At 33.8% G+C, this 26,828-nt stretch overlaps 1 protein-coding gene across 1 annotated transcript; it reads right to left on the minus strand.

Moving 5' to 3' along the window:
* Positions 1 to 1,170: 1,170 nt before the first annotated feature.
* On the minus strand, positions 1,171 to 20,242 carry LOC111503432 (trypsin 5G1). The gene is made up of 5 exons (XM_074182502.1): positions 20,052 to 20,242; positions 18,127 to 18,310; positions 9,512 to 9,810; positions 3,738 to 3,889; positions 1,171 to 1,432 (listed from the first exon to the last, which is right to left on the minus strand). Exons 1-5 carry the CDS (start codon positions 20,128 to 20,130, stop codon positions 1,265 to 1,267), a joined length of 882 nt encoding a protein of 293 aa, XP_074038603.1. The 5' UTR covers positions 20,131 to 20,242; the 3' UTR covers positions 1,171 to 1,264.
* Positions 20,243 to 26,828: the final 6,586 nt, after the last annotated feature.

Consider the following 26,828-nt stretch of genomic DNA (forward strand, 5'->3'; position numbering starts at 1 on the left):
ATGAAAAAGAATATGGACACATTTTTGATTTTGATCATCCAACTATTCTGGATGTTCAACCATATTTATCCGAAAGACTTCTGAGTGAAATATACATATCCTCAAATGCGATAGTGTTAACACTATCCATTGATTGAAAAACTGACACCACCTTATCAGAATCACAGATAAAACCATTCGTTTGTTTAATGTCGTTTTGTGTTGGTGTTGTTTCGTAAATTTGTTGTTACAGTGTTGTTTATTTTTATTTTCCAAATATGTATCTAATATGTCTGATGGTTTTTAAAATAGTAATATCATCCACACAAAAAAACTACTTTTCGGTGAGTAATTTAATTAAGAACTCGTTATTTCTTGTGAAACTGAAAAGATTATAATCGTATATGTTTTGTGGAAGGTATATTCATGAATATTCATTCTTACAGAGCCCTGAAGAAGAATTTAATCAAATTCAAAACGTCAGCAAGAATACAATAGTTTTTTTAAGAAAAAGTTGATCCTGTTACCCAACCAACCCCTTTTTCAGAAAAAAATATTGGATCACTAAACTAGTTAACTGGATAATTTTATTTTGCCAAGTCAATATTATTTCCCAAGATGTTTCAAACTATAAAACTGATGGTGGTGAAACTAATTGGAATATATTCGAATGTATTTTTTTACAACCAGAGTGATTAATTCACAAAAATCCTTCTGTGACACTGGGATCAGAGTTACTTTCTGAAATCCCTTCCGCGTTGTGAGGGCCAGTGAAATGGGGACTTTATTCAGTAGTGTGCCTGAGGTTTCTCAGGTATCGCCATTGAAATCTCTGAAATATCTGGCGACCTTCACCTTCCAGACTCCTCAGTCTTATATTCATAGAGAAGGTATCATAGATGTGAACGTCTCCTGTCCTTTTGTACGTGCGAATTGAATAACGTGCAGCATCAACAGAAAAAGAGAGGATTCTAGATAAAACTTAGGTTCCATGAAATATTTCACAAATGATTACGACAGAATACGCTAAAATTATAAGAGGTACTTGAGTATCTACAGATAGATATACGTGAAAAGAGTATTTCATTTCCTTCGAATTTTTTTTTCAAATTTATTGTATTCTTAAATGAACTGAAACAATCAACTGAATGAATATCATTGAACTGAGGTTTTTATCGTACCTAATGTAGGTACTTATAGAATAAAATTTACATTTGAAAACATAACAATAAATAAATAAATAAATAAATTGACAAGATATCCACACATATTCCTGTTCCGCTGATCAGTTTCCAATAACTTCTCTAATCCATGGAATGTAGTCTGACACTCTTGTGTACAACCCTGGCAAGTAAGGTCGAGCGCAACCGATTCCTGTGGAAACTACTCCAACTACCATCATCTGGTTTGTTTGCTGGTTAGTATTCACCATGAGCGGACCACCACTATCGGCCTAGAAAAGAAAAATAGTAATATAATGTAACCACTTCAAAGAGTTGTGATGAGTGTTAGAAAAAACCAGCAGATGTTTGTCAATATTCTGAACGTGTTAGGAATCACACGTAAAAAGGTAAGACCTCGTTAGTCCTTAGCTCGCACAAGTTTCTCAACTTCTGAGAGTTATCGTTCATATGAGGGTGACAGCTGATTAACGGAAAACAGATTTTAAACAGATATGAACAGACTGACTGAAAAATCATTCCTTGATGTAACAAGAACTTGTATGTCTATCAGATTTCAATTTTTTTTAGTAACCTATCGAAATCGCCATTCAAGTTATAAGTAACTGCCTCCACAAAAAATATTAATTTAATGCCTCATCGGAATGGGGGGATTCATAATGTGACATGGTACCTGATTGGATACGCTTGGTTTCACTATATGAAACGATGGTTCGAGCTAGACGTCTGGTCGATTGATTTCTACAGCGACTTATGAGAGTTGAAACCGTAGAGGGACAACAGCTAATGAACACATGACTAACATAAAGACTGATCTGGAAATGCTCTGCAGAACTGAAAAAATCGGCTGACAGAACTGGACTGATTCTATAATGGATGCCAGCTTACTCAACCAATTCAGGTGACGAAGAAGCTAATGAATGTTTCTAACACGAACCATCTACTCATGAGCCGTGAACCAGCTGTAGGAGTATCAAAGTCCATGATATCTGTCCACGATCTGATTTGATTACAGAAGAGTTGATGAAAAACATGAAGACTACTGGAAAAGAGATTTGGGATTACACGCGGGAAAGCCTTTAGGAAGAAATCGTAATTAGCAATGAATGACTTAAAATAACGAGAATTAGATAGGAGCAGTGCACTATCAATGTGAGGCACTGGAATACTACAAAGGATCTCTACTAATACATGGAATGATATTTTGGGATGGGTGTCACAAAAATATAAGAATGAAAATTCAAAAACCCCGTAGGACTATAGCGTTTTGGAAGATCTAGACAAGTCAGAAAAGTACCTCTCAAGCAGGAAAAGCTCATGATATTCAAAACACTTTTTATCAGAAGTTCATCAAAATATTTCAACTCATAGCAGTCACACAAAGAAGAAACTATTTCCAAATGGATGCATTATACCAGATCAAAAATAATAACGCACTCAGTGTCAATAAACAGTAAAAGGAAAGGCTGTAAGTTCATAAAGTTTCCTAGGATAATCTGATGTATGTTTGGTAGACGCTGGATTTCATGCAATCGACACAATGGCATTTGAAATATACTGAACTATTTTCATTGTCAGAGACAGCAGTAAAAAGAAGTTGTGAAATATCCTTCCGTGTGAATATCCTGAATAGTCAGTTAAACAGTTTTCAATTTGTTAGAGCGGTTGAAATTTCTGAAAGTAGTAGAAATTCATTCACTTCAAAATGGAATCATTCTCAAGAAAATCAATGAAACTATCGGTGTCACGAAAATAAAGCCACCAAACGCAGATAATGAATCTGAAATGTCCATTTTCAGAAATCGGAAACAGCAATGCATAATAACATCATGTAATCAGAAGTTGAAATTAGCCATAGAGAAGTACACTGCTTTGAAATAAAATTCAAAGACGGTATTTACATGTTTAACAACAACCCATTTTCGGAGTAGTGTATAGATCCGCAATATAATAAACATGCGGGAAAAGAGGTTCGGTGTTTTGAACTGGAAAAACTGAAGGAGAAAGAGGAGAGGAAGAACGCCCAAGAAATTTATAAATCATAAATGTCAGAAATAGGTCAGTTATCAGCCAAAAACGAAATTGGATGCCAAAAATCGAAACGACGCGACGTAGCTGAAATATTATTTCCAACAAATGGATTTTTTTTTATTTGATTAGTCAGAAAATTTCACTACTACATTCGTAAGAAATTTGTCGAGAATATTTAAAAATTAAGCCAACCAAAGAAAAAAGCCACACTTCACATTAGATTTTGAAGACGGGGGCAGGTTTTAGCTTCCGAAACGTTAAGATAAGTAGCTGTACAATTTCTCAGCTTTCATTTGACTGGCAAAACAAACAAATACGACAAGTTACTGATGAATAGAACCTTTTTGCTTATGAAAAATACTTTGAATTACACAGCAACTCATTGGGGTTAACTAGAAAGTTTGTCTTTTTCTACACTCGTGTGAATGTCTCTATCACAATTTTAATTTTTTCAGATTGTTAAAGGTGAAAATACCAAAAAAATGTTAGCCTGAGCAAAATTCATTATTATTTGTTCATGGAATGAATTGTGATAGCCATTATTACCCAACAGGCATCTATTCCTCCTTGTTCATATCCAGCACATATGTGGCTGTCGTGTATTTTAGTTTTCTTTCCTTGGGAATGGTACCATGTTCTGCATTGATTCGTCTCGATAATATTCACACGAGCTTTCTGAAGATTTTTGGCACGTCCACCTGAAATATGAATCATTCAATATGATATCCATTATTGATTATAATCGATAGGAGAGAAGCTGTGAGTGTTGAATACTTGTTTCGTACTCACAATATAATAAAAAACAACAATAGAGATTGTATCTTGAATGCTGACATTTCATAAAAAATCCATATGAACGTGTATCCTAACTTGCTTCTTTTCTAAGTAACGAGGTGTCAAAATTTTAATAATATCGTTCTTTTATCAATAATTTCTCTTCATGAAATCGGATTTGGATTTTTAATTCCAGTGGCATCGCAGAGGGTTGTCTGACCGATATTGATGATAAAAATCTTCGTACGTCACTGTTTCTCTCCAAGTTTGATACTGATTGATAAAAAAAAACGTGTTTGAAGACATGCTTTTATACAAATGCCTCAAATTGAAAAATTAATTTCTACAATTGTTTGTTCCATGTTACTTTGCAACATATTCAAAATCTTCGAGCGCATGAAAATCTATTATATATCCGTGGCAAGCTTCCTACTCCCGAAATAACCTAGATCAAACAATGAAAAAGCAATTAGTGTGAAGTTACCCACAACTTTTCATCCACAGTTTATGACGAAGGACAATCGAACAGGGTTTAGAATGAGATTTGCGAACAGTGTTGCCAGATTGCAAATATTAATAATTTTACCTGTATTTTGATTTTATAATTTCAAAAACATGATATATTATTGAAACATGTCGAATAAATGAGTGAGCATTCTACATAAACTCATTAGATCAGCCAACTGTCCGTATACAAGCAGTAATGCCGAAAAAAATGTAAAATAAGAGTAAAATATTATTCAGGAAAAAATAATTTGTACCGAAACAGGTAGCGAATGAGAACTGGAAAAATAGTTTCTCGGTAAAAATTTTATGACTTGTAAAGAGTATGTCATTTGAAATATCCTGCGTTAAATAATACCGAATGCTCAAGAAAGACTCATCCACAAAATATCAAATTTCTCACTGATCAAAAATAGTTTGTTAACAAAAATTTCAGAATTAATTCAGCGAAAGTATATCTATCGACGTGCTGAAACAGATTTGCGTACCATACGTTCCTTGGGTGCGAAAAAAAATAGTTCCATATATTCGGAACTGAATTACTCAAAAAAGTCAAATTTCTCATTTATCAAAAATAGTTTGTCAATGAAAATTTCAGAAAATATTCTTTGAAAGTATATTCATCGACGTGCCAAAACATATTTGCGTACCATACGTTCCTTCGGTGCGAAAAAAAAAGTTCCGTATATTCAGGACTGAATTACTCATAAAAGTCAAATTTCTCACCTATCAAAAATAGTTTGTCGATGAAAATTCCAGAATATATTCTTTGGAAGTATATTTATCGACGTGCTGGAACAGATTTGTGTACCATACTTTCCATCGATGAGAAAAAAAAAGTTTCGTATATTCGGAATTGAATTACTCATAAAAGTCGAATTTCTCACTTATCAAAAATAGTTTGTCGATAAAAATTTCAGAATATGATCTCCTGAAGTATATCTATCGACGTGCTGAAACAGATTTGCGTACCATACGTTCCTTGGGTGCGAAAAAAAATAGTTCAATATATTCGGAACTGAATCACTCAAAAAAAATCAAATTTCTCACTTATCAAAAATAGTTTGTCGATGAAAATTCCAGAATATATTCTTTGAAAGTATATGTATCGACGTGTCAGATAAATGAGAAATTTGACTTTTTTTGAGTAATTCAGGTCCGAATATATGGAACTATTTTTTTTCGCACCCAAGGAACGTATGGTATGCAAATCTGTTTGGGCACGTCGATAGATATACTTTAGGAGAATATATTCAGAAATTTTCATCGACAAACTATTTTTGTTAAGTGAGAAATTTGACTTTTATGATTAATTCAGTTCCCAATATATGGAACTATTTTTTTTCGCACCCAAGAAACGTATGGTACGCAAATCTGTTTTAGCACGTCGATAAATATACTTTCGCTGAGTTAATTCTGAAATTTCCGTTAACAAACTATTTCTGATCAGTGAGAAATTTGATATTTTGTGGATGAGTCTTTCCTGGGCATTCGGTATTGTTTAACGCAGGATATTTCAAATGACATACTTTTTACAAGTCATAAAATTTTTACCGAGAAACTATTTTTCCAGTTCTCATTCGCTACCTGTTTCGGTACAAATTAATTTTTCCTGAATAATATTTCACTCTTATTTTACATTTTTTTCGGTATTACTGCTTGAATACGGACAGTTGGCTGATATAATGAGTTTATGTAGAATGCTGACTCATTTATTCGACATGTTTCAATAATATATCGTATTTTTAAAATGATAACATCAAAATACAGGTAAAATGATCAATATTTGCAATCTGGCAACACAGTTCGCAAATCTCATTCTAAACCCTATTCGATTGTTCTTCGTCATAAACTGTGGATGAAAAGTTGTAGGTAACTTCACACTAATGAAAAAGCAGTTTTCCATTTTTAGAGCGTTTGTATAGAAGGTTTTTATGATAATTTCAATTTCCGAACATTATCGAATCGAAGTGAAAGTGAATGTGTATTAGAATGGGGATACAAATCATCCACTTTGATTCAATAACCTGTGAAACTCAACAAGATTGGAATATCCAATGACACTAGTTCAGCAATCCAATATCAAACTTAGCGAAAATAGTGGCACACAATAATTTTTACCAAAAATCTTCATCAAGTAATCCTCTGCAACGCCACTGGAATTGAAATTCCAAATCTAATTTCATGCAAAGGAGCCCCTTGAACAAACTCACCTAGTTTCAATGAAATCGGCGATAAGTCTTCTGAGTTATTGATGAAAGAAAAATATTTGTAGTAATTCTGTGACACTACGTTACTTGGTAGCGAAGCAAGTTAGGACACACGTTCATGTGAATTTTTTTCATAAAAGAAGACAAGTACTACCACCTGCAATTGATGGCACTGTTTAACATACTCCCTGTTTAATGTAAATCATTTTCATTACGTTAATACAGAAGAGCAGATGGGTGATATATTTTTAACATTCGTTTCTTAAAAATACCGACTTAAGGACTCAAAATTTCGACTTTGATCTTGTTATTTCGGCTTCAGTGTCGAAATTACGACTTCAAACTGGAAATCTCGACTTCAGTTTAGAAATTTTCGTTGTAAATCAACAAATTCTCTATTTATTATACATGAGAATATATGGTTATGCATATTTGGAACAGAGCATTGAGCTTTTTTGTAAGATATACCTACATAGAGATATTTTTATCGAGTTTGGTAATAATAGTTTGGTTTGGTTTTATATCATTATGAAAGTTGACGCATACCTATCTAAAACATTCGGATCATTTTATTTCCTCTGTATGTATTGGATATTTGAAAAAAAATAATTCAAAAATTCATTTTGAATTTGGAAAAGTATGTTGGAATAAAATCAGAAAATATTTCATTTACTAAAGAATACCTTATAATTATGTTACGATAGTTTTATTTCAATTCATGAGTTATTAAAAATCACCAAAATCATGTAGTACATAATATAGTGAACTGTAAATGAATTTAAATTTCAAAAATCTGTAAAAATATCGGCAAAAATGTATTTGAAATAATTTCCACATGATTCAATTATTAGGTAATACCTGTAAAAATGTGTTGATTCGGTTTTATTATTCAGTATTCTGAATGTCTGTTACATTCAGTAACAATAACATGATTTGCATGTCTTCATATTACCGATCCACTTATCTTACTTATCAATACTAGTATAAACCAGTTCGTCTTATCGAGTATGTTTAGATAGTGCTAGAAAAACATTCCATTTAAATAGAGGCTGCTAATTAAAAAAGTCAATTCCATCATCATCTATACATTATTTACTTGGTGATTTGGGAAGCAAATGAGTTTCGAGGACATTTATCACCAGTTTCCTCTGGCATTCGATCTTTTCAATTATTGAGTGTCACCACAAATAACATTGAGAAAATACATGGAATCATACTCTATAATTAAAACTACTCCATTTCTTGAATGAAACAATCTCGTTTCTATGAAATTCTGTGAATTATATTATTCGGCTGATACAACCTTCAATTGGATCCCAGAATGAAAGTCAAACATAAATCAAACATAAATTGTTACTTCAAATGATTCTAAAAATCTCTATTGTGCAGATAACAAGGTAACAATTTTTTTGAACAGTGTTTGGTGTAGTAATGAATATTACTGGAGTTTTTTTCCCAACACCAAATCGTTATTTTTTTCTCAGATGGCAAAAAACAATTTTCAAAATTGATTGAGAGCATATCTAAATATGGTTTCAGTTTATAAAGTTGGTCAAAACCATTTTCTCCTTTCATTGGCATCATCTTATTATCATTCAGATGCAAACTAAGAACCAACTGAAACAATTGACATTCATAAGTTGGCTGATATAAGAATCGTGAGTATCTGGAGCGCTGCTCTAATAGTCCCTATAACTAGGGAGAACTTTTATTCCCATTAGAATATTTATTCCTAGGTAGTTCCTGATTTCCGTATTATTGGTTGGAAAATAAAGTCTATCCAGTCGTTGCTGTAAATGAATATTACCGGAGTTTTTTCCCAACACCAAGTCGTTATTTTCAACACCTCGACACGTGTTTCGATCACCAAGTGATCATCTTCAAAGAGGAAGATTAAAATTCTGTATTTGTTGGGCATACAAATTAGTTTGGAATACAATGTGTTCAACTACGTTTGTTGTCATGAAGAATTCGAACAATTTTCTGGGTGTTGGGCCATTCAAATCTCTCACAAAATAAGGAATTCCACTTGGTTCCACAAATGGGAGACGTTCGTCCACAGTTTGCAGTTTATCCCACATCACAGCAGCCTGGGATGATTTCGTCCGTTTTCCTACTAAATGTTTGCGTTTTATTTCGGGATTTCTTCTCAGAAGTTCCGAAAGTTTTATTTTTCATGCTGAGTAATATTCTTCCTGAATTTCCATTTCTGCATGTTCAATATCCGCAGCAGTTTTGATCTTTCTCTTTGAAGATGATCACTTGGTGATCGAAACAAGTGTCGAGGTGTTAAAAATAACGATTTGATGTTGGGAAAAAACTCCAGTAATATTCAGTGTTTGTATTATGGCACTATTCGAACGAACGCTAAATAAAATTTTGTAATAGTCGATGTCAAAGCTTGGTTTTGCATTTGATCATCTTGGGGAACCTCGTTTGTATTTGATATCCACGTATTGAGATCTCCATTGATCCCATAGATGGCGTCTTCGTAAAGAGACCTTTCTTGTATAGGTTTGCCCTTTGAAGACAGTTGAGTCCAACAACGCATTTGTGGTTAAGCCCAGCACCACTGATGAAGAGACCTATGGCGGGTCAAAACAGTGCTGTCTAATTAAATCATAAATGCGTTTGAACTAACTCTTGCACGCTGTAGGACGACACTTTTTCGAAAACCTACTTGGAATGTCAGAGTTTCAGATTAGTCACCACATTTTTGTCATTGCTGTTATTATTTCGATCAGAAGTATCATTTTGGCCCTACATTTAAAAAATACTGTTCGATTAAATCGTACTTATGATAGACACAATGTGATGTGAGAGAGTACTTACCTTTGGAACTGTCCTCATTTGTCCAACCCCATCCTGCAACTGTTGCCAGAATATTTTCAGAATCTCTCTGGCTAGCTGCAACTGGAAGACATGCAGGAAGAACACTTTCAGACCAGTGAATAGTGTTCTGTAACTCCAATAAAGCTATATCATCCTTCGGTCTAGTGCAAATATACCCTGGATGAATGGTGATGGTTTTCACGTCCATTTGATAAGCATCGGTATTTTTATGGGTCAAGTCGTGTTGAGACATGGTAACTTTTATACTGGCTGGTTTCAAGACATCGTCTTCAATTCCCCTGAAATAATTTGGTTTCAAAGTGAGATACAAAATGCATTACATGAAATGTGATTTTCACGATATTCATTCGAGTGTTTGTGAACCGACAACACGTGTTGTGTATCACTCCGAATACCTAAAATATATGTAAATATTCATATTGAGTAATTCATATTGAGTAGTATCTATCTGAGCTGAGACAGTGTATGTCTATAAATGATGTGGGATTCTTTAATTACGCCATGGTATCAAAACCCTCATGCTATAAGGAGGTTATGTTATTAACAGCCATATATTCTTGAAAATAATAAATGAACTACTCAAAAAGAATATAGAGACGCATCCTTAAAATCAAATAAGTAAAAGAATATGTATTATTTCATGATAAAAACTTCTGGTGTGTACTCCATTCGGTTGTTGTTTACTTTTTTTACTTCTTCTTGTACTTTTACCTACAAAATCATTAATATGAAAAATTCTGTAGTTTCACTTTACTTTAGTTCGTGATAGGTATTGAATTTTAAAATTTGAACAATGAATGTTGATGTATTGGGTAGAAGGAGGATAGTAGAGTGTACCTCAACGAATTTCAAGTTGCTAGAGCAGTGGCATTGATCGAAGTAGGGTATTCAAGGCGTCGTGTTGCCCAAATGCTTAATGTGAGTCATTCTGCTGTTCCCAGAGCTTGGAATCGCTACCAAATTCACGGCATAGTAAAGAAGAAGTCGCACCGATTCTGCTAGAAGACTGCAAAATCGCCTTATAGAAGTTACGGGAACGCGAATTTCGAACCAAACGATACGAAACCGAATTCACGAAGTACAACTTCATGCAAGACCACCTGCTAGAGCCCCTAGATTAACTCCAGCTCATCGAGAAAATCGTAGAAACTTTCGTCAAGAGCATCGTAATTGGAATTTAGAGCAGTGGGGCAATGTTTACAGATGAAAAAAAAAAACAAGTTTTTCAACAATGACGGACGTGTTCGGGTATGGAGACGTCCCGGTGAACGCTATTTGGATGACTATGTACAAGAAATTGTTCCATTTGGAGGTGGATCGATATAGGTATGGACTGGTATAACTTTGACAGGATACACGGACCTTGTGGTATTTCGGGAAGGGACTTTAACGGCTGTCCGTTACATAGAGAAGATATTGGAACTTCATGTTGTCCCATTTGCCCAAAATATGGGCGCTGGATTCATTTTACAACAAGATAATACCAGGCCACATGTAGCCAGGGTCGTTAGAAATTTCCTACAGGAGCACAATATTAATGTCATGAGATGTCCAGCTAATAGTCTGGATTTAAATCCTATTGAGCAGCTCTGGGATGAACTGAAAAAACGTTTGAAGGATCATTAACCGTTTCAAAATCTGAACCAAGTTGCAGATGCTTTTTTGACGATTTACGAGCAGTTACCATAACAAATAATTAGAAATTTGGTGGAAAGCATGCCTTGTCGTTGTGCCGAACTTCTAAGAGACAGAGGTGAACGTACTCCTTATTAATGTACATTTTTCCTAATTTTTTTTTAACAAATTTTATTTGGAAGAACAACTCAGTAGCACTTGTGATAACTGAGTTGAACTTCGCCCTTTGTTTGTGTCAGCAACTAGGTCTGTGATTTATTTATATATTTGTATGTAACTACAGCTGGGATTATTATTATTATTACTATCATTATTATTTGTTTTTGACACTCATTTGTATTTCTTTTTAATCGTATTACTAAACAGCATTTTGAAAACAATGGCACCTATAAACTATTTTATAAATATAAATGTTTGACAAAATAATACATATTTTTTTACTTATTGCATTTTAAGGACATGTCTCTATGTTCATTTTGAGTAGTCTATAATTTTGTGACAGGAGTCAAACTGATAAACTAGTTTGAATTTCGTATGCATAAACCAGATGTTAAGTTCTCGAATATTCAGTTATAATTATGAATATATAATATAATTATATATATTATATAATAATGTATGTTAAATCATCTGAAAATGGAATTTTTAACAGGTGATGATCAACTGTATTGTCAAACATGCGCCAAACTAACTGACTGTTATAAGGAAACAAGTATAGCTGAGGCACTAGTCAATCTAATAATAACACTGATGATTTTCAAACAAGACTCAACCTCTAACGGAAGCAAGAAACTCTTTGGAAGGTTCGAAATAGATGAACATTTCAACCTAGCAGACCACTGTTATAATATTCATGCCGTCATTGTTCACTGTGGTTCTGGCGTTGAATGTGGTCATTATTACGCCTTGGTCAAAGAAGAAACGGAGTGGTTTAAGTTTGACGATAGTCGTGTCACGAAGTGTTCTGGCAATGCATTGAATTTATTGGAGCCTCTGGAGACACCCTACATTTTGTTTTATGAGAGAGAGGACATTGTTAGATCAAGATCTTCAGATGATGTGGTGCTGCAGGTTTTTCCGGGTTTTCCTGCAGCTGAAAAAGCAAATGCGCCACTGGAATCAATGAAGTCGCCCCGGAGCGCCAATTAATTTTTATTGTTGTATTTATTTTATTTTTATCGTTGTTTTAACACATTGTAATAATTTTATATTAAACATGTTTTATTATAAGCATATGTCGAAAATATTTCGAATTTGGCATAACTCGTTACATGTTGATTTCCTCGCGCATATCGTCAAGGGGAATGGCCAAAAAATTTCCCTCCACGATAGACAAACATAATGTTTGATTTTTACAGTGACAGTACGGATGTAAAAACGTACGAGCTGGTGGTGATATCGAGTATCCAGAAATCAAAGTGCCGATTTACGTGTGCTCCTATTTACCCGCAAAGAAATCAACCCCTTACAGTCCACTATTCGCTGCTGATTGGGCGGATGCATCCCCTTCACCGCAAAGCTGCAGAGTAAGAGCAGGTGAGGTGAAAACCTTTAACCATTTGATCTGACATTATCGGGATACATGCCAAACTCAATCAATTCCGCAACACCAGCTGAGATCGATAACAGATAAAAACTGTGTTTTCAGGTACCAACTCCCTTTGCTGTAGCCTGAATTAATCGCTTTCCATAGAGGTTAATCGAAACTTAGGAATGTTGCACATTTGGTCACACCAATTTTTTAAAGGGTAAATTGATCTCTCATCTTAGTTCGAGTATATTTACTTTTAAAGAAATTCAATTTGAAAATAATCATTACTATGGTAACTTCTTTTTTATCAGTAAGGCAAATATGTATTCAGTTTTTCTGTAAACTTATTATCAGATTTTTGCTTGTAGGATGTTTCATTATTATTATTAATTTTTTTGTCTTCAATAAATTTCGTTCCAGTAACTCATTTTTTACACGCTTTATATTAGCTTCACATGTATGTATGTATACTTGTTTGTATGTATGTTTGTTTGTAACTCTCACGTTCGAAATCTGTTTTGGCGTAACTGTTAATTATTGCTTGATCTATTCGCGGGCAGATGGCGCTATACATACCCTTCTTGATATTTCTTGATCTATTCGCGGCAGATGGCGCTGTACGTATTAGTTCTTCATCTATTCAGTTACTTAAATATAGTGTGTCTCACTTCTCATGGAGACACCCCCGTATCTTCCGTAATATTCGAGGTAGAACGATGAAACTCTCTGTACTGATGGAAATGCTCAAAATGCACCTCCACCTGAATGGGGTTGGCCGAAGTGATATACACTGTCCGCCACTCGCGATGGAACACCTCATTTTTACGGTAAAACATATTAGGGGGCAAAATAGGCTCAAAATTCCTTCAGATTCGTGATCAGGACTACCAACTTACTACGATTACACTTTTTTCCTGAAAAAATTTCAGTTCTGAAAAATCTGAATTTGTCTCACTTCTTATGGAAACACCCCCGTATCTTCCGTAATATTCGAGGTGAAACGATCAAACTCACAGGACTGATGGAAATGCTCAAAATGCACCTACAACTTGAATGGGGTTGGGCAAAGTGATATACACTGTCCGCCACTCGCGATGGAACATACCATTTTTACGGTAAAACATATTAGGGGGCAAAATAGGCTCAAAATTCCTTCAGATTCTTGATCAGGACAACCAACTCACTACGACTACCCCTTTTTCCTAAAAAATTTCAGTCCTGAAAAATCCGAATTTGTTTCACTTCTCATGGAAACACCCCCGTATCTTCCATAATAATTGAAGTAAATTTTTTTTTGGTTTTGACATCAAAACATGAACGAAATTGTTTGAGAGAAACTCGACTTTTGTTTTCACATAAATAATTTATTTTTTATTTTGTTGTCAGGAAAGTTATTCCTTCTCAATAAGAGAGAAAATGGTAATTTTGTAAGAGGAACGGAAACATGTAATCAGTAAGGTTTCAGGATGGTTAATGTTAGTTCATATTCTCATTTTCACATTATTAAAAAAAAACAAGGATATTTGTGGCGAAAAATGTTATGTAGTTCAAAATTCTTTCGAAGTACTACTTTCAAAATAACATTTTCAATTAAAAAACAAAACAATCAATTTTCAGGAAAAAAATGTATTCGTAGTAAGTTGGTAGTCCTGATCACGAATCTGGAGGAATTTTGAGCCTATTTTGCCCCCTAATATGTTTTACCGTAAAAATGGGGTGTTCCATCGCGAGTGGCGGACAGTGTATATCACTTTGGCCAACCCATTCAGGTGGTAGGTGCAGTTTGAGCATTTCCATCAGTCCTGAGAGTTTCATCGTTCTACCTCGAATATTACGGAAGATACGGGGGTGTTTCCATGAGAAGTGTACAGGTACACTGTATTTCAAAAAAATCAAAGAATTTGAATTAAGGTACATATCAAATCAAAAGATTGATTTGAAAAATAAAATATTTCACTGAAAAAACATTCTAAGTCCATTAATATTTTGAATGAAACTTCAAATGAGAACATCAAGACTGAATTGTTTTTTGAAATTATTACTACAAATTTTCTCTTTAGTTCGAAACAAATTTTATAACTGTCCGCCCTTTGTTGGAGACTTACTTCTACTACCTGCATCTCAGTATTACTATAGAATTTAAGACCTCAAACTTTATTATGTTGTTCGAGAGGAGTTTTATATTCGTGCACCGTCTGTTAAAGATTTATAATACTAGTGACTAGAACTTAAAAAAAATATTTTTGACAATAAATCGGATTGAAAAGTGAAAAATGAATATAGTTTAAAAAAACTGAAAAAGACGCTTTTATAGCATATAACACTGAAAAGTAAAAAAATATATATAATTTTAAAAAACTAAAAAACACACTTTTGGAGAACATCGAACTAAAAAGTTAAAAATATATTTTTTTCAAATAAGTTTAAAACAATAACGAACGAAAAATACTAGTATTATTGTGAAAAAAAGCGTGGGCGCTTTGTGCTATATTTTTTGTATATCAAGCGCCCGTCGATTTTTCCACAATAATACTAGTATTTTTCGATCTTTATTGTTTTATTCTTATTTAAAAAAAATATTTTTAACTTTTAAATTCGATGTTCTTTAAAAGCGTGTTTTTTAATTTTTTTAAACTATATTTATTTCTTTCAGTGTTGAGCATATCGAATTGATTAGAAGAGAGTAAGGGCACTGAACTTTGATAAGACTTTGCTTTTGCCAAGCCAAATTGGATTCCGGTCGAACATACTGGGAGTCCAGCCAGCCAAAGACTTGGAACTTTAAGGAACTTCATTGATTTTTTTGTGGGTAGACCCTTTTTTGGGTCACTTTTCCAAAACTACATAGAAATATCATTTTCTGGTGACAACGGCCTAATTACCTACAAGTGGCTATCGATATTATTTTTCTCTTGACTGAACATCTGATAATATATAATTAATTCAAAGTAAATCACTCCTTAGCCGATATATCCAAAGGGGTGCGTATTACAGTGAGATAAGCTCTGAATATAATCCAATACAGGCTGATTCACGGTACAGGGATATTAGAAGTTTCTGGTTCACCAGAAAACGGGAAACTTTCAAAATTCAATGGAGAGCATATTTGGACATTCTCTACCCAACGACAATGCTGTGTTACTACTTTCATTAAAATATAGTAGTAACTTCGATTTTTCGAAAGGAATATCCTGTATATAATATCATTCATGAAATCTACATCAGTTACCCGACAACTTTCTCTGATATTTTCCTACACCTATTAATTTCAACTTTTTTTTTCGAAAATCTAAAAAATGCTGATATCTTTGAGTTAAGGAATACTATGGTACCGAAATTTGGTTTGGAATTAGATGATACTTCACATACTCTAGCGTAATCTCCGTTACTTCAATACGAGGTGGTGAAAAAATTCAGTTTTTTCATTTGCTTGGAAAAGTGACTGAAAGGTGAATAATTCGAGTAGAATACCCTATGAATCATAAATTCAAAAAGCTGTTGAAATTTGATTTCTTTCTATGTATATCATGTGTACACCTAACCAGTCAAGTTTTGAACTTATGAAAATTTATTCCTTTCAGGATGGTAGGTATTCCCATTCGGTATTTCCCAAGCAGACCATGATTACTATTTGACAGTAACGTTATGACATTCTTTTCTTCACTTCAGAAGTTTCAAATACCTTCAAAACGATGGAACAAAACTAATCGAAAAAATTCTTATGAATCAGTTCATTATTTTTGGGCAGTATCATCAGCAGGTCATGTATAAAGTTCAACTTGAATAGTATACCTAACTAGTCAAGTCCGAAACTTGATCAGTTAGGTATACGCTTGATATACATAGGAATAAAGCAAATTTCAACAGCTTCCTGAATTCGTAACAATACAAAGGGTGTTTCATTTGAAATAATCAACTTTCCATCCGTCGTATATCAGCCGGTATAATCGAAGAATTCAGTTACTAAACGTTTGTATTCATTATAATGTGTGATTTTTCTCGCGGAACTAATGCTTTTCAATCATTGATCTCAATATGGGTATTCCGCTTCACTTGATAATAACCTATCTTACTAATCGTTAACAAGCAGTGATGCTCAACGGTACCTTATCAAACTTTCAAACTATTAAGCATGGCGTTCCGCAAGGGTCTGTTTCGGGCCCGCTCTTATTTATCATTTATGTGAATACTTTTGCAAATATTTGATGCCGTTCAAATCGGTTCTTTTTGTGGACGACACCACTTTCATTCTGTTGGATAAAAATAATGATGTGTTACAGTCTCATCTCGACGAGGTATCTAATAGTGCTAATCAGTGGTTTCTATCTAATAACCTGAGTCTGAATTGTCAGAAAACACAATACATCCAGATTTCTGTCAATAATCAAATTATCTCTAATTGTGAAACTAATAAAATTAAATTACTGGGCATTTCATTGAATGATAGACTCAACTGGTTTGGACATATTTCTCAACGGAAGAGGAAACTCTCGGGTTCTCTATTTGTTCTTCGCCAATTGAAGTACATCACTACTGCAAATATATTGAAAACCTCATATTTTTCACTGTTTCACTCTCATATCAGTTATGGTGTACAACTTTGGGGAAATTTATGTCATTCTATTCAAATATTTAGGATGCAAAAGAAGGCATTGAGAGTGCTGGCTAATATTGGATACAGGGATCACTGTCAAGAATTTCAAAAAATTATGCCATTGCCAACTTTATTTCTTTATTATGTTTTGATTGAAATCCATAAGAAAAAACCATCCTTGGCGAAACAATGTCATATCCACGAACATAACACACGAAACGCTCACCACATTAGAATAAATCGATTTCGTCTTCACTCATCGCAAAAAAATTCCATAGATTACTCTCTGTACAATATTTTGCCCCAAGATTTCGAAGAACTCAGTCTGAACACTTACAAGAGAAAATTGAAAAAGTATTTACTGAGGCATTGCTTCTATTCTGTCAATGACTTCAGAACACATTTTTGTGGTAACACACAAGTCATTAATTCTTTTTGATTTTCAAAATTTTTACATATGTGATTGTTGTTATTTGCGTGTAAATTTTAACTTGTGAACTTTAAATGTAAAGCCAAACATGACTTGCTACAAACATATTATATTATGTAACGTAGGCAAATGAATATTATTATCATTGTTATAACACAACTATGTGAACGAGTTACTTTCATTCGCCTATTATGACCTACCAGAAGTATGTTTTTTGATACATCTCATTATTGTTCAATTATTATTATTATAGTATCTCACCTGGTTGATACCCAAGTCACAAGTCCATGTTACAAAATATCTACGCGCCTAACACTAATACTAGACAAAACTGTATGATGGAGAAGCGCGAGTCAAGTTCATGACCGTTTTCTCAGATATCGCGAACATTAGCTTTCACTTACGTGCAGAGGCAATGGCCCGCCGTCATAACAAACTTGTTGGTAATAACCGTGCCGCCGCAGAAATGCCCTCCTCTTCTGGTTATCGAAACTAGCCATGGAAACTCTCCCTTGTTTGCATTTTCGCCTCCCACTATTTTACCAAAACGACGCGCGACGTTGTGTTTTCCGCAACTCACGTCGGCAACTGAAAGGGAAAATTGTGAAAACTTCAGAAAAGTCAAATGTATACATTTAATAAATCGAAAGGGTTATATTTTTAGGAGAGATTAACTTTTGGAATAGAAAGATTTTGGCTTTCTATTTCTCCATCTTTATAAAAAAAATGTAGAAATCTTCGAAAGAAAAGAAGTAACCAATCAATTCCAAAATAAACTCTTAAGAGAAATTTGTAGATTATGCAAAGGAGTAACTTTCAGAAACAACTACTTTCATACGAACATTGGAATATACAACAAATACTTTCTCCTATTCAGTTCATACTCCTTCCAGTTTGTGTATTAAAATTACTCGTTCGTATGATCTACGAACATCTTTGTAAAGAGTTCATTTTGAAATTAAATGCTCTCTTCATTTCTATGAAATGATTCCAATTTTTTTTATAGAAATGGAGACGTAGAAAGCCAAAACCTCTCTATCCCAAAAAATCATCTGTCATAAAAATATACCCCTTTCAATTTGAATAAGATTCCTATGGCTGGGAATAAATTAAATGATCGAAAGAATGTCATTACGTACTGTCATCGATGACGTGAGTAGATTCAACTCATTCGTGACATGAAGTCGTAGTGTTATGAATTAATTGAGTGCTTCATTTTATAATATTATCCAGATTGGTGCTGAAGAGGCAATAAGGCAAGTGTCTTATTCCGAAACATCGTATGTCCGCCATTGAGAATAACAGTGTTCCATGTTAGTGGAATTTTACCTCTTTCTTATACTATATTTTGTAGCAATCCTGTGAATGATATCTGATTTTATTCCATAACGAATGTTTGGAATACAAACTGAATGAAAAAACGTGTTTTTGTATGATAAAACACATTTATAAAAAAGAGATTGTTTCGGAAGTATTCTTTTCTTTCGTGTTATTCAATGTTTATATGAAAGTTGTTGTTTAGAGAGGTCTTTCTCTTCCAGTTCTCATGATCTACACGTCTTTGAAAAGAGTTTATTCTGAAATTAAACGATCCCCTTTTTTCTTTGGAAGAATCCCACATTTTTCTGTGTAAAGATGAGGCGTAGAATGCCAAAACTTTTTTTTCCCATGAATGTATTCATACAACTATCTATCTGGACGCTTTAATACATAGAAAGAGACGAAATTACTGGAAACTCTTCCTTTCAAATATTTGGAAAAATGATACTATGACATCCCTACTATCCCTACTAATATTATAAATGCGAATGTAAGTTTGTTTGTTACTCAACCAATCATAATGAAATTTTGTACACATGTTTTTGGAGGTATTAGAAGTAACATAGGATATTTTTTATTAAAAAAATGCTTTTCATGTAGGATAAAAAAATTGTTTGTCAAAAAAATCTCTGAATTTAGCTACTTCAATATCATCTAACATTCCAGTAAGGAAGTTCCAACCCTTAGTACCGTAATACCGTCGCACTGTATTATTCACAGTAACGACAATATCCAATCCAATCCAATCCAATTGACTATAGTTTTAGATGTTTTTATCTGTCATTTTTATTTTCAGGTTAGGTATCATTTTTGTGATTGGATGCCACGTAATTATTTCTTACTTTGTTCTTCTCTAAAAATGCCTCGGAAGCGAAAATCTGATCTATCCAAAAATTCATCGTGGGCCCGTGCACCAAAAGTTGTACTGACATTTATTTAATGGCACAAATGAGAGCGAAGCCGCGGTAATAGATAGTGATGACATTAAAAAGAAAAAAAAATTACTCACAATTGTTGAACGCTCTAATATTCATCACCATGGTAATGACAATACACAATAACTGAATTCCAATTTTCACTAGAAACATGATGTTCTCAAGTAGATATATATTTTTTTAACAAATTTTCCTGTGCTCCAGTCAGTACCGCAAAAACTTCCCCGTGTTCTCTTGGATGCTGATTGGAGCACAATCAATAATAAGAAAAAAACCGCTCAACATTTATATGAAAATTACATAACACCGGTCTGAGTAGGGATAAGTTCCTCAAGTGGTGTATCGACTCAAGGGTAGGTGATCGACACTTTTTCGTATTAATTTAAATTCAATGATGATATTGGTTTTTGCGATAACCTTGTCTAGAATAAAGGTCGCCATTGTATTTATTCAGAAACGCAATATATAAACATTGTGCGGAGGTGTGTTCGAATGCAAGGTTCTGCGGCCCGCCAAAATTAGTATGGAAATGTTTCCGGAAGTCGGAAAGCAGTTAAGTGGAAACTGAGATGTTCTTAGAATTCATAGGTAACCGATAATTGGGACTCTTTCCATGTTATATTTGTCACATAAACAGAATCGCGAATTTAATTGGAGGCATATCTGATGAATTTGGTTCGCAGATTTAAATAGAGACATAAAGTTCTCATTATTAATACCGTAATGAACGATATACGGGGGTGGTCTGGAAAGTTTCCGACCTCAACATGAAGACAGCAGCACTCGTAAACAAAAGATAGTGATTTGCGAAGAACAAAAACTCAAAGTTGTCTCCACCATTTATTATCATCCTCAGATGTTAAAACGGTGAAACCCTCAATAAGTACATGTTTCGAACCTATATAAATTCATCATCAGCTAATTATTCAAAATTCTACAATGAAACAACAGTTAATACAATGAAATATAAAATAGTCACATGGTGATCAGGGCTGAATTCAAAAGAATAATTGAAACATACCCGAATAGCCATATAGTCTACACGGATGGATCGAAGACTGAGCAAGGAACTGGAAGTTCTTTCGCATGTTTGGGATCAACCCACTTCTGGACCTTACCGAATCAAGCGAGTGTTTTCACAGCAGAACTAAGTATATGCAATTTGGTTAGCATTACTATAGATGGACTTATGTAATTTTCATTCATCCATCGTTTGCACAGACTCGCTGAGTTCTATTCAAGCAATTGAAAACTCTTTCAGTGAACATCCGCTGGTTCAAAGAATCTTAACACTGATGAGTTGTCTCCAGTCCAAAGGAAAATCGATCGTATTTGTTTGGGTCCCTAGTCATATAGGAATTGACGGTAATGAGAAAGCTGACACTGCAGCAAGAGCTGCAACTGAGAATAATGTCGAACTGAATATACCTGTGAGTCCAAATGACACAAAAATAATCATAAAAAACTCAATAGTCATTACATTGCAACACGAATTGACAAACAACGATTCAAAATTGAAAGATATCATGATATTGCAGCCATGAGACTTCCACAAGGGCTAACGAGAAGAGAACAAGTCATACCAACGTTTTCTCAACTTTGCCTTGACATAACTCAATGAATCGCCTCAGAGCGCCACTGCAAATCTTAATAAGTGTTGGTGCTAATATTTACCTCATGGTGGTGTTAGGTGTTTCCAAAGTTGATGAAGAAGACTCCATGAATATACCCAGTCTTGCTTAGCGGCATGAAAGGTGTAGTCAGTATCTGCGACACTAATTGAGCCTTTTGCAGAATGCTGACGAAAAAAGAAATTCTCTAGTTATATAACTTCGATGTGGGCATTCTGCAAAATAGATTCTGCAATTTCTCATCTGTGACTTCATAATTTTGATGTGAAAAAGTAGGCCATTAATCGAACAAGTTAGATGCTCTTATTTCTGTCCTATTTCACAACACAACAAAAAAATATTTTTTGAATGTTTCCTACACTAAATTAGTCAATTTCTACTAATTTTGGGGTGATAAAAACGAAAATAACAATGAAAAGTTTTTATTAGCTCTGGTTTTTGAGATACACAGTACTTAATCTTAAAGAGTAGTTATACTATACGTGAAAAGTGAAAGTACATAAAACAATATTGTTATGTTTCTTTTAGAATATTTTAAGTACAAAATTGATAAAAAAAAAACATTATTCTTAGTGTTTTGACAAATAAAAGAAGTTTGTACCACCAAATTTCAATTAAGTCCATCCGATTCATTGTAAGATCGCTGTCGTTTAGCTTGTCTTTTATAAAACACTTCTGGAGCATCCCTACACACAGACCAGCAGTAGTCTGCAAGCATTGCTTCATTCCAACGGCCCTGATATCGCTGTTCCATTAAGGCAATGTCTTGATGGAATCTTTCTCCATGTTCGTCACTCACAGCTCCACAGCTTTGTGGGAAGAAATTAAGATGAGAGTGAAGAGAATGAATTTTTAAGGACATGTTGCATCCAAGTTGGTGGTAAGCTTGAAGGAGCTCTTTAACCAATGCTGTGAAGTTATCATCTCTTTTGTTACCTGAAAACCCATATACAACCCCCTTAAAGGCTTCCCAGGCTCTTTTTTCATTTCCTGTTAAAATCATGTCAAAAGCAGGATCATTTACGATTTCACGGATTTGAGGCCCAATAAAGATGCCTTCCTTGACTTTAGCATCACTCAACCTGGGAAACTTTGCTCTCAAGTACTTAAAAGCTTGTCTTTCCTGGTCCATGGCCTTCACAAAGTTTTTCATTAGTCCCAACTTAATATGTAATGGGGGAAGGAGAACATCCTTAGGATCTACAAGAGGCTCGTAAACTACATTTTTCTCATTAGGGTTTAGGTCTCGTGTAGGCCAGTTCATTTTTTTATAGTGAGATTTTCTATCCCGACTGTCCCACAGACACAAAAAACAACAGTACTTGGTGAACCTTAATTGCATTCCTAGGAGTATAGCATGACTTTCAGATCACCACAGATGTGCCACTTGTGTTGTTCATATTTGATTGATTGGAGAAGTGTTTTCATATTTATATACGTTTCCTTCATGTGAACTGCATGACCTATAGGAATAGAGGGTAGCTGATTTCCATTATGCAGAAGTACAGCTTTTAAGCTTAGTTTTGAAGAGTCTATAAACAGTCTCCATTCAGATGGAGTGTGATCCAAATTCAAGCAGTCCATCAAACCATTAACATCAGAACAAACTACGAGGTTTTCTTTTTTCTCAAAAAAAGGATGCAAATCTTTTTGACGCTGTCTGTACTGAGATATTTTCACATCATGTTTCAGAAGATTCCACTGTTGTAGTCTTGACCCTAACAGCTCAGCCTTTTCCTTAGACAAGCGAAGATCTCTTATAAGGTCACTCAACTCTGCTTGACTAATTCTGTGCGGATCACTAGACCTATTGTTTACCTGAAAATCAGGGTCATAGGATGTAGAAGGATGGGTTGCTCCTTCTAAACAGTCTTCATCACCTTCCTCTAAAATTTCATAGTTTTGGGGTGGAGAAGGGACTGGCAAATTGTCTGAGTGTGGTACAGGCCGAAGAGCAGATGGGAGATTAGGGTATTTAACCGTTCCTCTTTTCTTCATAGATAAACCTTGCTTAATGGGAGGAGTTAAGCAGAAATAACAGTCGTCTGTATGATTGGTAGGCTCACGCCAAACCATAGGTACTGCAAAAGCCATTGCCCGGTTTTTATTTTTCAGCCACTCTCGCAATATGACGGAACAAGAATTACAACATATATGAGGAGCCCATGATTTACCTTGGTCCCCAACTTTCACACCAAAATAATGTTCATAGGCTGTCTTAACGATAGGTGTCATTTTACGTTTCTGAGCCTTAAATGTTATTTCACCACATATATAGCAAAAGCTATCGACAGAATTCACACACTTTCGAGGCATTTCAGATCAGCACTTAAATTAATTTAAAAATCAACTTCACACGATAATTTCAATAGCAACCACGTGCGTACAATTGACAAACTCACATAGGTTATGTTTACTACTTAAGAACAGCTGATGAGAGGGGTGTTATGTAAACAAACATGTGTACCAACTGTTGGTGATGAAATATTTCATTTGTTGAAAACTCAATATACATATATATAATATAATGATACTATATCTTGTAAACAAGAGCTAATATATAATTTTTATGGTCACTTTCGGTTTTAACACGTGGAAATACATTAAAATCATCTAATTTCAACCCCGAAACAAAAACTTTGTTGTGTTGTGATATATTTTCAGAAACCTTCAAATTCATTACTAGCTGAATTAACCTTTTGAAGTGGTTTGTTTTTGCGGCTTTGATACGAACTTTCTCCAGAAAGGATTCCAACTCGATGTTGAGAACATATTCAAGTTTACTGGCGGCTTAGGTAGATGCTCGAAAAATGATCTAGTCTCTGCTCTTGTAGTTTCAGATCATACCAAGAAAGGAAACCAAATTCCTGATGACTTTTCAGGCCAAAACCGTTATCTTATGCAGACATTTCGAAATCAAAAGTTCATGGTCTCTCTATTGATAAGTAAAGTAAAATTGTAGGATACACGATTGAGGATGCTAACTTTTATAGCAATGTTTTTTTGTCTTTCCATTGATTTGGTGAAACTTTTCTTGATTTCACTTCACTACTCAGAACAGTGTAAGATCAGAAGAACAAGTATATTGGCAGTAACAAATTTTTCCCTTTCTCGTTGTATCAATGACCCTCTTCAATTTTTTTTGGGTAATCGGATTGACCAGTTTTTTGTGCTGTAATGTCTGCTGAACTGTCTGTGAGAGTTTCGAACAACGCCACATCTGATATAACTACGTCAAATGGTTGTAAATGTGTATGAGTTTTCCTTCAGGAGGTTTTCCCCTGAACACTGCGATGATGCTTTCCGAAAGAAATGAAAAATTTCAACTAATTTGATGTTTTTAATTATACCTTTTACTCGCCTCACAAGTGACTTTTCAACAGCCACTAGCATTTGTATTCTATCAGGTCTGTACTCCTAACTGATCAACATTTTTTTTTACTTCCTATTCAAAGTTTCCGAAATGAAGAGGTAGAATTCAATTTTTGGGTTAGGGAGACGCTTGGACAGCATTGAATATGGTGACATTAATTTATCAGATGGCCATGTCTTCCCGAAAATCATCATGAACCATTGTTATCCATAATTGTTTTTATGTACCAAATTTCACAAAAAAAAAATACACTCAGCTTCAATGATCTTGAGTGAATTACAAACAGAGCTAGTAGAAAGAAGACTGCATTGAAACAGGAGGTATTAGCGGCTAGAAATATTGAAGAGAATTGTGTAGGAAATCAAACAATCGAGAAGGATTTTGTCGTTTTTTATAGTAAATGCATCATGATAAGGTCATTTGATGTGATTTAATACTAACGACAATGATAATCTTCAAAGATTGAATTGTATGTGATGCATATTAACACATAATTCGATAACAAGGTAAGCGTTCTGAATGTCAAGTATTTTAATGCAAATTAGTGGACGAGGTAGTCGATGTTTGCACTTCCATTAACAGAGAGTATTCGGGTCAAAACCTTATGGTATACTGAGGTTTCAGAAATGAATTTCCTTCAATTGCTTTGACGTAGATCCAAGAGCAAGTGAATAATTGAGATACTTCAATAAGAAATTTATAATTTGGTGTTTTCTTCTGTAACGAAGATCCAATAGAATTAAAGATTCTCTTACAATATGAGCAAAGTAAGCGATTGCCTTTGTCAAGACAATGTGAGGTTTAGGAAGTTTTTATTTTACGGGATTGTGGACCACCTGTCAGTGTCATAGTTATTATCTGGTGGGCAAGGTAATAGTTTTTGATCTCCATAAGGCTATGATTATATCACCGGTACTTGGAAAGAATTTGAGAAAAGTATTTGATTTATGGATGTTTTATGAATGTGGTTTTATAAAACTGAGAAATCCGAAATATTTTAAAAACTGTACAGATATCGCAATTCGGATATGGTTTGACAGAATGCAGAATAGCTTATAATAGTGACATAATTTTTTTAGAAATAAATCAAAGATGTATATTGAAAATAAGTACTTATTATTGACTTATTGTGTCTCTCAATAATTTTCGGACGAAATGAACCTGACTATCAAATAATTTTGAAACATGTCCTACATATCTTGCTATGATGATATAATATTTGAATTGAATTGAATAAACTGAGAATGGATGCAAATAAATGAACGAAAATGAATAAAATAAATTCAATTGAATTAAGTCAACTTGAATTGAATTGAATCAAATTGATTCAATTTAAATTAAATTGAATTGAATTCAATGAATTGAATCAGACTGAATCGAATCAAGTCAATTAGACTAAATTAAATTAAATTAGAATGAATTGAAATAAATTAAAATGGATTAAATTTACTCAAATTGGATTGAAATGAATTGAAATGAATAAATTGATTTGAATCAAAGTGAGTTGAATTGAATAAAATTGAACTAAAATGAATTTAAATGAATTAAATTGAATGGAAATAAACTAAATCGAATTGAAAAAAAATAAATCAAATTAGGTTTATTCAAATGATTTGATTCAATGAAATTAATCAAATCAAATTCAACTCAATTGATTAATTTTGATGAAATGAATTCAATTGAAATAGATCAAAATAAATTGAATCAAATGAACTGAAATGAATTGAATTGAATCAAATCAAAATGAATGAAATATAATTGAATTCAATTGAATCAAAAATGGATAGAATGAATCGAAAATGAATAATACAATTGAAATATAAGGAACTGAATTTATTCAGGAGAAA

Source organism: Leptinotarsa decemlineata, unplaced genomic scaffold (genome assembly GCF_025532065.1).
Source record: "Leptinotarsa decemlineata unplaced genomic scaffold, Ldec_3_MD MMD2_tig00026328_RagTag_RagTag, whole genome shotgun sequence".
NCBI classification, from domain to species: domain Eukaryota; kingdom Metazoa; phylum Arthropoda; class Insecta; order Coleoptera; family Chrysomelidae; genus Leptinotarsa; species Leptinotarsa decemlineata.

What these genes read in the sequence shown, in the direction of transcription:
- LOC111503432 (XM_074182502.1), bottom strand. Translation starts at nt 20,130, where the DNA reads ATGTTTCTAGTGAAAATTGGAATTCAGTTATTGTGTATTGTCATTACC. An exon ending in GCGGGCCATTGCCTCTGCAC is followed by an intron (nt 9,811 to 18,126) that starts GTAAGTGAAAGC and finishes AAATTATTTCAG; the next exon opens with GGGAATTGAAGACGATGTCT. An exon ending in AAATGAGGACAGTTCCAAAG is followed by an intron (nt 3,890 to 9,511) that starts GTAAGTACTCTC and finishes TTCATATTTCAG; the next exon opens with GTGGACGTGCCAAAAATCTT.